This window comes from Equus quagga, chromosome 13, assembly GCF_021613505.1.
Source record: "Equus quagga isolate Etosha38 chromosome 13, UCLA_HA_Equagga_1.0, whole genome shotgun sequence".
In the NCBI taxonomy this organism is placed as follows: Eukaryota; Metazoa; Chordata; class Mammalia; order Perissodactyla; family Equidae; genus Equus; species Equus quagga.
Window position 1 is genome coordinate 4,442,998 of NC_060279.1, and position 14,873 is coordinate 4,457,870.

Consider the following 14,873-nt stretch of genomic DNA (forward strand, 5'->3'; position numbering starts at 1 on the left):
CGCATAGAAGAGATTGTCCCTCACAGCTGTCAGAACCAGCCAACCCTACCGACACCTTGATCTTGGCCTTCTAGCCTCAGTACTTGGAGACAATATGCTTCTGCTGATTAAGCCACCCAGTTTGTTGGGAAAAAATATTTGCAAGTCATATATCTGACAAAGGCTTAATATCCATAATATATAAAGAACTCTCACAACTCAACAACAAAAAATCAAACAACCTGATCAAAAAATGGGCTGGAGACATGAACAGACATTTCTCCAAAGAAGATATATGGATGGCCAATAGGCACATGAAAAGATGCTCATCATCGCTGATCATCAGGGAAATGCAAATCAAAACTACACTAAGATATCACCTTACACCCATTAGAATGACAAAAATATCTAAAACTAATAGTAACAAATGTTGGAGAGGTTGTGGAGAAAAAGGAACCCTCATACACTGCTGGTGGGAATGCAAACTGGTGCAGCCACTACGGAAAACAGTATGGAGATTCCTCAAAAAATTAAAAATAGAACTACCATACGATCCAGCCATCCCACTACTGGGTATCTATCCAAAGAGCTTGAAGTCAGCAATCCCAAAAGTCCTATGCACCCCAATGTTCATTGCAGCATTATTTACAATAGCCAAGACGTGGAAGCAACCTAAGTGCCCAGCAACAGATGAATGGATAAAGAAGATGTGGTACATAAATACAATGGAATACTACTCAGCTGCAAAACAGAACAAAATCATTCCATTTGCAATAACATGGATGGACCTTGAGGGAATTATGTTGAGTGAAATAAGCCAGCGAGAGAAGGACAATCTGTGTATGACTCCCCTCATATGAGGAATTTAAAATTATGGACTAAGAACAGTTTAGTGGATACCAGGGGAAAGGTGGGGTGGGGGGTGGGCACAAAGGGTGAAGTGGTGCACCTACAACATGAATGACAAACATTAATGTACAAGTGAAATTTCACAAGATTGTAGCCTATCATTAACTCAATAAAAAAAAAAAAAGCCAGCCAGTTTGTGCTACTTTGTTACAGCAGCTCTAGCAAACTAACGCAGCATTTGACAGCCCTGGAACACCGGAGGTGCTCAACACGGTGTGGAGAGAATGAATGAATGAATGTCTTCTGGTTGTTATGAACTACCTCCGTAGCAATGTGAAAGATATTTTAAAGCTAGCCTTTCTCAGGCCTTGAATTAAAAAAGAGTAGACATACAGCTAAAAATAATCTAAGGCTAATAATCACTTTCCCCTTAAAGCCTTTAGGTTAGATGGTGAAAGGATGTGAGACACCGTCATCATCATCTTGGTCATCATCACTGTTATTTAATACCACACTTTCCACTGCCACGAGGGTGCTAGATGGGCTGTCCCAAAGAGAGCCCTCCTGACATTCCTCATATGAAAATAGAGAAACAGCATGAGGCAAGTACATTAGCTCTGCCTCCCAAAGGGAAATCCAGCTGCCTCCCCTTCTCTATCCCCACTCACAGGGCTAAAAGGTTTGAACTAGTGATTGCCTGTCAGCGCTGGATACATTTATGTGTTTGTTCTGCAGATCCAATCCAGCCTTGGTCTCAACATCTGTGCGAGTTGTTCTCAGCCTGTCTGCACATTGGGATTACTTAGAAAGCTTTAAAACATTAATAACCGAGCCCCAAGGGCATTAAACCAGGATCTTCAGGGGTCAGCCCAGCTTCTCATTTTCTTAGTTCAATATGTTTATCATTATTTATTCACCACCAGGGGCATGGCGCCCAATAATCGATAGATTGTAGTTTACATATGACAAGTTATATAAAGGAGAGGAGCATTAAAATAAATAAAACTCTTCAGGAGTCAGGATTCTCTGGGTTCCCAGGAAATGGTCATTGCAAGACACTCACCTGTGATTCTCACCTTGGGCCAGGAACTCAATTTCCGTCAGTATCTGGCTTTTTCCACATCCTGATGACCCCTCGTACATTAGGACTCGGCTGCAGTTGCACATCAAAAATTCCTTCATAGTACACATGAAGATTTTGATCTCCTTATCACGTCCTGTGATTTTTATTTTTTAAAAAGGGAGCAAACCAAATCAACATAAAACAGTCTAGAGACAGAAAAAATGCACATAGTGACAGAACTTCAAAGAGTAACTTTGGCTTTGTTCATAGACTTTTTTGAGGTCCTGTGCACTTGAAAATTTTTAAAATTTTTCTCTAGAGCTTTCCAGCTAACAATGTGGTTTTATGGTTTTCTTTGATTCCCACAAGCTGTGAGGGCAAGTATTCTTATTATGCTCACTATAACATCCGTTTAATGTTAGTGTAGAAAACTGAAATTTGCTCAGATTGCACAACCAGGAATTAAACCAGGCCTATCTGACTCTTTTTTTTTGAGGAAGATTAGCCCTGAGTTACATCCGTGCCCATCTTCCTCTACTTTATACGTGGGACGCCTACCACAGCAAGGCTTGCCAAGCAGTGCCATATCGGCACCCGGGATCCGAACCAGCGAACCCCGGGCCCCCGAGAAGCAGATAGTGCGCAATTAAATGCTGCGCCACCGGGCCGGCCCCCTATCTGACTCTTAACACTCATTTTCTTTTCCTTTTTTTCTATAACACCCTAGAAGTAATTAATCTATAGCTTATCACATCAGGAAATAAATTTATTAAAGTCAGGTTCCTATACTGAACAACTATGGGTAAAATATTTTTATTTCCAATTCTGGGAAGGGAACTTGCTCTCTGTAAATGAGAAATTATGCTTATCTCAGGGCTCCTAGAAGCACTATCAGTGATAAGAAAATTCAATATGCCTTCAAAAATCATGTATAGATGACTTGTATCATAAGAACAACCAAAATTCTTAGTAAAAATAACAGAGTTTTTTCCTGATTATAAAACTCACACATGCTCACTGTCGAAAATATGGGAAACTTAGGGAAGGAAAAGAAGAAAATAAAAGTCACCTTGGGTTACAACCCTGTCACTGTTATTTTTCTTATGTTTTTAAATATATGTAACAGGATGTCCTGCCTGAAATCTGAAACTCGGCCCACAGTCTTTGAAACCTGGGGAGACAGCAAGGAGCTGACAGAACTGTAATTTCAAAAGAGTGAGCCATTCCTGTCAAAGAGGTGGACACCCACTGGGGGTCAACTCTTCCATCTCTGCCGAATGGCACTGTGGAGGGCCCCTTGCGTTATCCGTAGATAGAGTGAAACGGACCCAGGTGTTATCTAACATCTATTCAAAACCAGGACCATTGCTCTAGGTTTAGAAGTTTTATACAAAGAAGCTGAGTGTTTACTTGGTAATGTAAATTTCTGGGTATGAGTTATTAAGAACTACTTTGCATACTATATTGCTCCTTTTGGATGAAACATTCCCTCTCTGAAAATGCATTTGACCTTCAATTTTATGAGATGTGTAGTGTTCTTCTTTGTCCTGAGGCTCACATAGGAACTCAGAGGATGAGGCCCAGAAGGCTGCCTAGTGGAATCTTCTAGAGGTAAGACCTGGTGGATTGTCCTTTTAGCTGGATTTTAAAATGTGGTTAAGTCAACTGGACTTGAAGTGCATGTACCTTGTTTCTATCTAAACAAGGCCCTAACACCTGGGACTGTTGTATTTTTGACCCTAAAAAACCACTCTTCGGTCATTATATTTTTGTTGTCATCTATGTTGTTAATTAGTATATACAATTTCATTTACCGCAATCTTGTAAAAGGGCATTTTCCATTCTCCTAACCCCTGACAGTCTGTTTTTGACTTTGGCTTTAAGGAAGGATACCGGGACCTGATCTTTACCTCCCACTGGTGGAATCAGGGCAAACAGGCAACCAGCCCAGACTGAGAAGCGTACACTTATTGCACCAACGTGCTCTAGTGTGACCGTCATGTTGATCCTCAGTCTTGGAGAAAGGGAGTTAGCACTTCCGTTCACTGTCAATCACTACCACCACAGGCGTATCCTGGGATGGAAAGTAAGGCCTCGGAGGAGGGTGAGAGTGGGCCTTCCTTCTCCTCTCTAGCCTGCAGGAGTTTGGGGACCGGACTTAGAAGAAGCGACTTGCTTGCAGACTCTGAAAACCACTTGAGCTCAGTGGAAGTGGGCACGCTGCTGGCCCCACTGCTCCTTGAAGGTCTGGAACCGTCGCCTTCTTTTAGGCTCTGCTGACATCACGATTCTGTCCTAACATCCCCCAAAGTGTGGGACAGAGCGTCCTCTTAATTGCCGTATCACAGTTATGACCAGGATTTCACTTATGATGATACTTTTAGGGATGTTCAGGTCTAACAGAAGGAAATTACAGTGTTACTAGAAATGGCTGCCTTCAGAATCCACCGGCCCACCTTCACGCTGGTCTCTTCCTTCAGAGGGCACATCCCTACCTCATGTTGTGTCTACTTCCCTATCTAGTCTCGAGTTAGTTTTCTTACAACAGGGTCCCTATCACCAAGAATCCCCAAAACATCACTGTGAGATGGATCATACGCCTAAATGTAAATGGGAACACAAAGTTTCCAGAAGAGAATCTAGAAAAACGTCTTCATGACTTTTGGGTGAGGAAAGATTTCTTAAACAGTATACGAAAGCACTAACTACAAAAGGAAAGGTCAATAAGTTGGATTACATTAAAACAAGAAATTCCCCTCATTAATAACATCATCAATAGATCAAAAAGGCAAGCATAGAATGGGAAAAGTTACGCATGGTAAAAGCAAATGACAGTGGACCAGAATATGTAAATAATTCCAACAGTTATATAATAAAATACAGCCCAACTGAAAAATAAGCAGAAGATTTATAGAGACACTTTATAAAAGATGACGTCTAAATGGCCAATAAACATGACAAAGGAGCTCAGCCACATTCCCAAACACAAATGGAAACTGCAATGAGATATCACTATACAGCCAACGGAATTATGAAAATTATAAAGACTGATAAAACCAAATTGTTGGTAAGGACAAGGAGCAACTGGGACTCTCATAACACTGTTGGTCAAACCATAAATAAACACAACTATTTTGGAAAATTATTTGGCATTGTCTACCAAAATTGTACCCTTTGTCCCCCAAATTTTACTCTTATATATATACTCAGCAGAAATGTATACATGTGTTCACCAAAAGACTTGTATCAGAATCTTTATGGCAACACTATTCATAAGAACCAAAACTGGAAACAAATATTGTACAAGAACAAATGAATAAATTGTTGTATATTTGTAAGATGGAATACTACATAGCAATGAAAATGAATGAATTACAGTTGCACCCAACAACATGGATGAATTTCATAACATAATGTTGACTAAAAGAAGGCATACGTAATTATACAATGTATGACTTCATCTATATGAATTTTAAAAACAGGCCTAAGTAAACTGGGCTGTCAGAAGTCTCTGGGGAAAGGGAGAGGGAGAAAGTATGTGAGGGTTCCTAGGGAACTGCTACTTTTCTATTTCTTGGCCTGGATGGTGAATCTATGTTCATTTTGTGATAATTCATTAAGCTGTATACTTATCATTGGTATACCTTTCTGCATGTTTTGTTGTAGTTCAATAAAAAAGTTTAAAAATCAAGGCCCACTACCTACCCAGCAAAAGGTAATCCTGATTTCTGTTGCCGCTGAGATATGCCATACCAAACATGCTGAAGAAAAGAAGACGAGACGAGACGTTAGAGTTAAAACAGGAATATGCTGAGAGCAAGAGTGACTAGTTCCTGGTTCCCAGAAAGCCTCCTTGTCAGTCTCTAACAAGAGTCTCTCTCCTGAGTCAAGGCTTGCAGGTGCCAAGAGGAGGAACGGAGGAGAGCAGTGGAGGAAAGGAGAGGGGGAAGGAAGAAGTTCTTACCTCGTGAGAGAGTCCAAACAACTTGTGTAGCGGCCTTTACATGGCACCTGGTACACTGTTCAATCAATCCTTGTTGAGTCTGCCTTGGTGGAACTGGCCCCTTTCCAGGGAAAACAGACACCCAATATGGGACCCAGTGGACTTGGATATGGTACATTGGCTCACATCCAGGAAAGAGTCCACCAATTGCTCAGGTGTTTTACACGGATCACTTCCTTTATTCCTGACAAAAACCTTGTTAAGAAGGCACTATTATGATGTCCATTTTACAAATGAGGAAATTGAGGTACAGAGAGTTTAACTTACCCAAGAACCCATGGCTAGTGGTGACACAGGATAATGACAGAGTTAATATCTAAATCTAGGCCAGGATGCATACACTTGCCCAGTGTGCGGTGTTATCTCTTGAAGGAGCCTTTTTAGTCAAATGGATCATTCCCTCGTCTGTATCATCATACTACTTTATTATGCCGCGTTTACAGCACATACCAAGGTCTCCCGTGTAATATACAACTAATTTTGTACATGTTGGTCTTCCCTATCAGACTGTGAACTTTCAGGGCAGGAACCAGGTTCTGTTTATGTTTGTATGTGCATTTCTACAGTCTCTTATTTTCAGAGATGGTATAGAAAAATCATGAAGTGGGCCTGCTTTAGAATCAGTCCTGAGTTTCGGTGGTAGATTGACTGCGTTAATGGCCCCACTTGTCCACTCCTACTTGTATCTACGCCCTTCGCTACATAATTTTGCAGTGCCTCTCACTCTGGGCTCAGCCTTGTGAACGCTTTGGCCAATCAGATGTTAGCAACCATGACACAGAGGCTTGAAAAAGGCTTCTACAGTGGGCTTGCTCTCTCTTGCTCTTCTGATGTTGCCATGACAACATGCCTGGGCTAGCCTGATGAAGGATGAGACACAAAGAGCCAAACTGTCCCAGTTATGTCAGCCAGACTTCCCGCTTATCCCACCTGAGGTCGTCCCAGATCAGCCAACAATCTGCTGCACCCCAGGCATGTGAACAAGTCTAGGCAAGATCAGCCAAATCTAGCCAAGATCAATTGACCCCACTTATTTGTGACATAAATAAATGTTTGTTGCTGTATACCACTGAGGTGTTGTGGCTGCCTATAATCCAGCATTATCGTGGCATTTTGAACCTGTCTCTATTGCCTACTAGATTTATGACCATGGACAAGTCATTTAACATCTCTGAGTCTCAGTTTTTAAATTTATAAAATGGAGATAATAGTTGTTTCTACCTGATATGGTTGATATTAAGAATAAATTAAATATTTTGAGGTAGAGTACCTAATATTTAATAAGGGCTCACAAAAAATTATTATTCATTCATTTATTCAAACAGCACTTTATTGATGGTGTATGCACTCCAAGTACGGTGTTGAGCCCTGGGAATACAAAGGTCAATAATAAAGACTCCTTGAACCAATTGCAGCCCTGATTCTGCTGTCTGACCATGTAAGACCTAGATTCTAGCTCGCTAACATAAAGAATAATACCTTCCTGCTTTCCATGCTATTCATTCATTTATTCATCATTACCGAGTGCCTGTTGTGTGCCAAGCACTGAAGATACAAGAATGAGCAAGAAATCGTCTCTATCCTCAAAGAGCTCACAATGTAGTAAGTGAAAAGCATATCAAGTCAGTAATTGTGATGAGTGTGGCGAGTACTCTAATAGAAGTGTGTGCTGTAGAGTTACAAGAGGAAGAAAGAGCTACATTGCCCGAGCCGAGACTGGGCAGTGCCAGAGCCAGCCTCATAAAGGAATAGATCCTCCAGCTGAATTTCAAAAATGGGCGATGGTTCTCCCAGTTGACTGGGGATGGGCTGGGTGGTGGGGAGGAGAATCGACTTGGGCTCCACAGAGGAGGGGACACAAGGGGAGATGAGCATTATCGTGAAAATGACTAGAAGCCACTGAAGGATTTTCAGCCTCAAAATGACACCCATACATCTAACTGGGCTTTTGGGGAATATATTTCACTTAAGACGTAGGGGAGGGACAATATCTTATACTCTTTTAACCTTATCAATGCCTGGCACATGGTTGGTATGATCAGTAAATACTTAATGTTTGGTCACTGGGTCCATCTGGGTCCACAAATGTACTGAAATGAGGGGATTGTCTGTTCCCCTTGCACAACTTCTGAAGAATAAGCCCAAGATTCTCAGAACTGAGGGAGAACGGGATCTTCCACCATGCTACAATATCAGTAAGATGGAGATAAATGAAGGATTTTGAAATCTGGGTGTTGATTTAGAGAAGGAATAGATTTCAATTTCGTAAATTGGCTTTGAATCTGAAATGGGTGACTGACTGCTATCATAATTCTCCCACTTCTTTACTAAAAGATACTGCAAAATCAATGCCCCACACTCACACTTTCTCATTAAGGCCCAAACACTGATAGACTGGTCCAGAATCTGCAACACCTTTCATGACTTTCTTTGGAAGCTCTTTGAAAAAGTAGGTTGGTAGGTTGCTGCCGTTGTAGGTGACAGAGTCACAGGTCACGATTCCCGGGTAGTACATCATCATCCTGGCTGCTATGTTGACTTTTTGACCGATTACTATAACAGGAAGGAGAAAGGGAAAGAGCAGGGAGAAAAGAATCAATGAACTGAATATACTCTGAGACCTACCGTCCCCGGGTGGCATTTTTGCCCTTTACTCCCTTTGCTTCTCAGGAATGACGCAGAAGTCTTGCCTTCAATACCCATATTAGCCAATGGCTATTAAAAATGTGCAGGGAGGGGCCGGACCCATGGCCGAGTGGTTAAGTTCGTGAGCTCTGCTTCGGCGGCCTATGGTTTCGCTGGTTAGGATCCTGGGCACGGACATGGCACCGCTTGTCAGGCCACATTGAGGCGGCGTCCCACATACCACAACTAGAAGGACCCACGACTAAAATATACAGCTGTGTACTGGGGGATTTGGGGGAAAAAAATGTGCAGAGAGTAACTCAATTAGCCATCAGCAAAGTTTCTACCCAACCTGGGAAGCCATGGGGACAATCTGTGCAGAGATCAAAGCCCTTGTGTAAGGAGAGGTTTCTGTCAGTGGGATGGTCATAGACTTGAGGGCTCTCAGAGGAGGTGTCGTTGGTCTGCTGCTACAAGATGGACAAGCACAGTCTTGGCTCTGGGACCCGGACCTCCGAATGGGGCACAAAATTGCATCTGTATGTTCCTGTGCATGAAATTCTTCATTTCATTTCATTTTCAAAATGAATTGCTTTCATTTGGCCATTTCTTAAGAGTACGTAGATGGAGCTAGAAGGTGTGTGTGAAAGATTGATTTAAAGGGGTGTTTTACAGGGTAATACACTGTAGTGCATGGATTCTGAAGCCAAGCTATGTAGGCTTGAGCCCCAACTCTACCTCTAACTGCTATGTTATGAAATCACTTGGGCAATTACTAACTCTTCCACGCCTCAGCTTCCTAGTCTGTGAAACAGGGATGATAATAGGACCTATCTCAGAGGGTAGTTTCAGAAGATTAATGAATTAATACATGTATTTCTCTTTGAATAGTGCCTGGCTGCTAGTAAGCCCTGAATATTACCTTTAATTAGGTACTAAATGTTGCCCTCTAACATAAACATAAATACTTCTGAACAAGATATTCCTTTCTAAAAAACTGTTTATTGTGGGGAAATTTGAGCATGCAATAAAGCACAGTATCATGAATCTCCATAAACCCAACACCCAGTCCCAAAAGCCATTAACCCATGGCCAATCCTGCCGCATCTTCATTCCTATCCACCCTCCACCCCATATTACTTTGAGGAAAATCTCAGGCAATGTATCATTGCAGACATAACCACTTCAGCATTTTAGGTATATTCAGTATTTTAGATGTATTATCTCTGAACATCTTAAACCCTAATAGGATCGAAGAGAGAAGTAATAGTAAGAGCAGTGAAATCCTGAAATAATACCTCCTTACTATCTTCTTTTGAGATTAGTATTATTCATCAGTAATGCCAATGTTCATAATTTTTAAGAAGCAATCCTTACCTATTCCAGAAATTAAGAGGAGTAGCTGTTTAATATTAGCAGGAAATTATTATAAAGGCCCCTCATTCCACGAGCTCATAGTCTCTGCTGCTCCCCTCTAGTGACTACACATTTCCTATACTCATGCATAGCCCCAGAAATGCACACTTTGCAAGCGCTGAGCTGTCAATGGACAAAGCTACATGGCTTGGTTCCATCGAGAAAACTATAAACTTTCTGAGGGCAGGGCCTATGTCTCCCTTATTTTTGTCCATCCTCCGACAAAGCCCAGTGGCAAGGCACAGCGTTTGCTAAAGAAAAATGGAGATAAGTGAGCCCAGCACACCTGTGTACTCATGTCTCACAGAGTGTCCGACGATTCCACAGAAGACAATGCCGCTGGTCACGCCGATGGAAACAGTACTGGTGCCGGGGACAAAGTGAGTTGTGGGGAGAGAGATAAAGACAGTGAGCATAGAGAAAGTGAGAAGGGTGGGGACATGATGAGGAATAGGGTGGGGAGAGGTGGGAAAGGATTTTCAATAAACAAACTCCCCTCCTTTTGTACTTAGTTTAGGGCAATTGTACACGGCCTGGAGGTGTGAAGTGGGGACACACAACTAAGTTCTTAGAAGTGGTAACTCAGTGTACTTTTCTGCTAGTTTTAGTACTCATCTGAACCACTTTTCTGGAAGATAACTCTCATCACCCAAAATGGACTTTGAGTGTACAGTGACTATGGTTGTAAACAATTCAATTATCTTTGCTATTGCTAGAAGGAACGAAGCCATTCTTTTGAAAGGAAGTAACTAAGAGTTACCTGTGTGTGTGGCATCAAATCTCACTTTGCTAATACATGAGGATGGCAGCATATATTGATGCCAAGAGGCTGAGATGGTGGAAATATTTAGGACAAGGGGGTGATACCTGTTAGGGTCGACCAGAGTAGGGCCACAGGTCCAGGTCCTTGAGGTGCTCAAGAGAGGGAGCCTGAGGGCTTTGCGCTCTTGGTTGGCCAGGGCTGGGCATGGTAAACTTTACCTTCTTACCAGTTTTACTGTGAGAGGGGGGTCTTGAGGCCAGATCAATATATAAACTTCCAACCCAAGGACTCATTTTATCTCCCAGTTATTAAAAATCAACTCAGGTCTCCAACACGGAGTTGGGAGTCCCATCTCTACCAAGAAGTAATCTAGAAGTAGAGACAACTCTGTTAGAGTCTCTTGCTAACTGGGCACATTTTGACTTTTTAGGAATGCCCCTCCTCAGACTCGCCTTTATCATCTCTTGTCTTACTGCGTCAGGGCTGGGTTTGCACACTCCACTTGTACGTTACATGAATAATGAATGCAGGCAGAAGGGCACCAGTCAAGGACAGCTCTCTCTGCTTTCCTTCCCTGGTGCTTGTCCTGTCTCCCCATATCCTACAAAAGGGGCAGGGACCACCAGGTGGGATCAGGGTCAACACTCACTGGATTTTGTGGACCTGAGAGCAGAAGCTGAATATATCCATGGCACTTTCCAAGGCATGAGCGAATTCGTCAGGTGCCTTTTCCCCAGGGAAACCAAAGACACAGAGAAAGGAGCAGCCCTGTGAGGGAGAGAGTTGGCAAACACAGCTGGTAGATGGTGAGCTTTAAACTGGACCAGGCAGAAGGCCCAGTGGAGGGGGCACAGAAATATGCACTTTCTGAATCTGATTTCATCATGATTTCTCTCATACCTATTTTATTCGTAGTAAACTTCGCATAACTTCTAGTGCATCACCAATGGTAGGTCTTGAGTCCAAGAAGGGCTTGCTTTTGCTCCAGAGATAATGGCTTGTACCGAGCTATTTGTGTGCACCCTCTCTACCTCCTGTCTACCCTCTCTTGTGTCCAAGACCGTGTAACGCAAGGTGCTAAGTGGAAGTCTAAGAAGCAGCCCAGAGCAGTGGGAAAGGCGCCAGCTCCGTTATCAGAAAGTCTGTGTTCTCAGGCCACTTCCCAAGTGTGGGAACATGGATCAGCCAGTTATACTCTATGAACTTCAGTTTATCAATCTGAAAATGGATGTAACATACACCTGCCAAAGTTGCTTTGGTTACTAAAAGGATTAATGTTATGTATATACACACACACACACACACATATATGTATATACTTTATAAGTTACTTTATAGTATATATACTTTATATAGTATATTATATATTATGTATATTTTTATGTGGTATATACACACACACACCCACACACACACACACACACACACACACACACACACACACGTTATAGTATATGTACTTTGTATACTTAATGTTGTATTATGTAAAGTTATATATAACATTGTATACATATATAATGTAAACAATGTTTTATACATACATATATATATACACTTTGTAAACAGTAAGTTCTTTTCAAACGCTGTTATTATTCTTATGGGTAAAGGCTTAAGCTGGGAGTGGGTTTTCTTGGCATAAACTTAACTCTGCCAAAAAGAGATTAAACTCTAAAGCTAGGCATTTTTATTATCAGTCACTTAAAAAATGAACTCAGTCAGATGCTGTTGTCCGTAAGAAAAGAGCATAATAAATAAAAGGCAATGGGTTAAAAAATTTGAATATAGATATGTTATAACCTGATGAAATGCAAAAGAACAGTAAAATGCCTCAATTTCTTCAACCCTCTCCAAAAAGAATCTGACCAAGCGTCAGATCCTAACTGCCACTGGGCTCTGTCTTGACATCAGAGGGGAGCCCTGATTCTGGGTCTGTGGAGACGCTAGAGGGTAACCCCCCTTTGGGAGCACCAGTGGGTCTGCTTTGCCTGGAAATGTTGCTTAGTGGCTTGGCTAGGTGAGCATTTGACCCGCTTCAGCAGCGAGAACCGTGGCTCTCACGTATTGAGTGATGACTGTGAGCTGGGCATTGCAACAGGTGCTTTCCGTAATATATTTTTTAAAACTTTCAATGATCATTTGAGGCAAATACTATCCCCATTCAAATAATATCCATATTATGATTCATGAACACACCAAGGTTCAGAGAAGTTCAATGATTTGCTAAGGTCACACAGCTTGGAATTGCCAAAGCCATGTCTGCAAGTCACTAAAGACTGTTTTCTTAGATTCTATGCTCTTTCCTTATGATACTCATAAATGAACATGGAAGAAAGGACCAGAGCGCACCAGGCTGGAAGCCACCGCTCCCTCAGAACTCTCATAGCACAGAGTTTATTTTTCTTGCACAGAATTAGTTCTTTCCGCCTGGTTGTATGGCAGTGTGGGTGAGTTACGCATCTTTGCCACCCGCCCTTAGCTTTCAGCCTTCTACAAAATGCTCAATAAATGCTTATTGAATTAGTGAATGAGAGAGTGGGGGGTAGTAATTAAGAGCTCTGCTTTTAAGAGACAAACCACCTGGGATGGGGAATCAGGTCTTGCTAGCACTTCTGTGGTAATTTATTAATCACATGGTTTTTCTCTAAACTGGTTACAAGCAGATTAAGAGCACCCAGGAGCTAGAGGTGACCCCTCCCACCCTCTACTCCCGATGAAACTGAAAGGGTACACTGGAGGTGTAGATGTGGCAGGTAGGGATTATTGGAAACAAGCTTCTGAGATGTGATGGTTACTAGACACCAGATCTAAAATCTCCGGGAGATGCATCGTATGCTGGGCTGGAGGTATACATATAGTGAGAGCTAGTCAAGCACAGCGGTTAAGAGCACAGACCAGGAGGCCAGACCACCTGGGTTTCTTAATCTTGCCTTGTCTCGGTATCCTCATCTCTACCTCAGCATCCTCATCCGTAATATGAGGACAACAGCACCTACCTCTTAGTCATGAGGATGAAATGAATTAAAATATGTAAAATAAATAAAATATGTAAAGGGTAGAGAACAATGCCTGGCACATAGTAAGTGCCACATCCACCACATAAGCTATTATTATAATTATAAATAAGGAGTGATATTTCTAGGTTAAAAGTGTCTATTCCCTCCCTTTCACCCATGTCTGTAGGCATAAATGTCAGCCTTAAATTATTGGTAGGTTCCCACGCCTTAGTTCATATTTACCTTGTCAAACATGAAGACTTTATTGATTTGGCCTCGGAAGACCCTCAGGACAGAATTGATGTGCACACAGGCGTCCTGAATGGCTGTGCCTATGACTTCTGCTTTTTCTCGGTCCTTAAACAATAGGTTTACAAACATAATTGTCACTGGGCGAAGCTCAGACAAATAACCAGGAAGCTGTTTGTCAACAATCTGCAAAGGAGAGAGCTTTCCTCAGCAGGCGTCCTTGGCAGTGAATCCTCTCACACCACCACCCCACCCCCTCCCGAAAGTATCACTGGGAGAGAGCCAGGCTTTTGAGATTCTCTCGGGAAGCTGAAGTCGGAATGTGTGAGGTACAACATGGCAGAGGGAGCCCCAAGTCGAGCAGATGGAAATGGAATGCGCTATCAAAATCTCTTCCAATGGAAATTTACGTACTTGCTAATTTTTGGCTAGCAACCACTCTCCTGCCCCAACTGCTAGCTCCCTCATGCCAATATGAACCATCACAATAAGAGAAAGAACCACTGTTCCTTTTGGCTCTCTTACGATTTAGGGATAAGAATAGCATGCTATGTAATTCAAGCATATATTTTCATAACCTGGAAACTTCCAGAATATTTCCACATTCTATCCCACTTTATCTTCAAATGAAATGAAATCAGATTACCCCCATGTTACTGACTAGATAACTGAGGCATGGAGAAATAATACAAGTTCCCCACAGTTATACAGGGAGCCAGCAGCAAACTAGAACCCGAATCTCCAGGCTCCTTGTCCGACATTCTGTCTGTCACCCGTCCCTGCCTCTCTGGGTGGTATATTTCGTTCAGCTCCCTCTTCTCTCCAAGCCTGCCCACAGCAGCCACAGGGAGAGGAAAGGAGAGTGTTCCCAAGTTATCCCTGCCTATCATCATCCTGAATTTTGTTAAACTAAGTGCATAGCAAACCAATAGG

At 42.2% G+C, this 14,873-nt stretch overlaps 1 protein-coding gene across 1 annotated transcript in view; it reads right to left on the bottom strand.

The window, feature by feature from the left end:
- ADCY10 (adenylate cyclase 10) overlaps positions 1–14,873 on the bottom strand; it is a 76,539-nt gene that overhangs the window by 49,435 nt on the left and 12,231 nt on the right. The window contains exons 8-13 of the mRNA XM_046683648.1: positions 13,935–14,126; positions 11,348–11,466; positions 10,222–10,298; positions 8,258–8,447; positions 5,597–5,652; positions 1,892–2,045 (exon numbers count right to left, since the gene is read on the bottom strand). Coding sequence (XP_046539604.1) covers positions 1,892–2,045; positions 5,597–5,652; positions 8,258–8,447; positions 10,222–10,298; positions 11,348–11,466; positions 13,935–14,126 — 788 coding nt within the window. The remainder of the gene's footprint in view (positions 1–1,891; positions 2,046–5,596; positions 5,653–8,257; positions 8,448–10,221; positions 10,299–11,347; positions 11,467–13,934; positions 14,127–14,873) is intronic.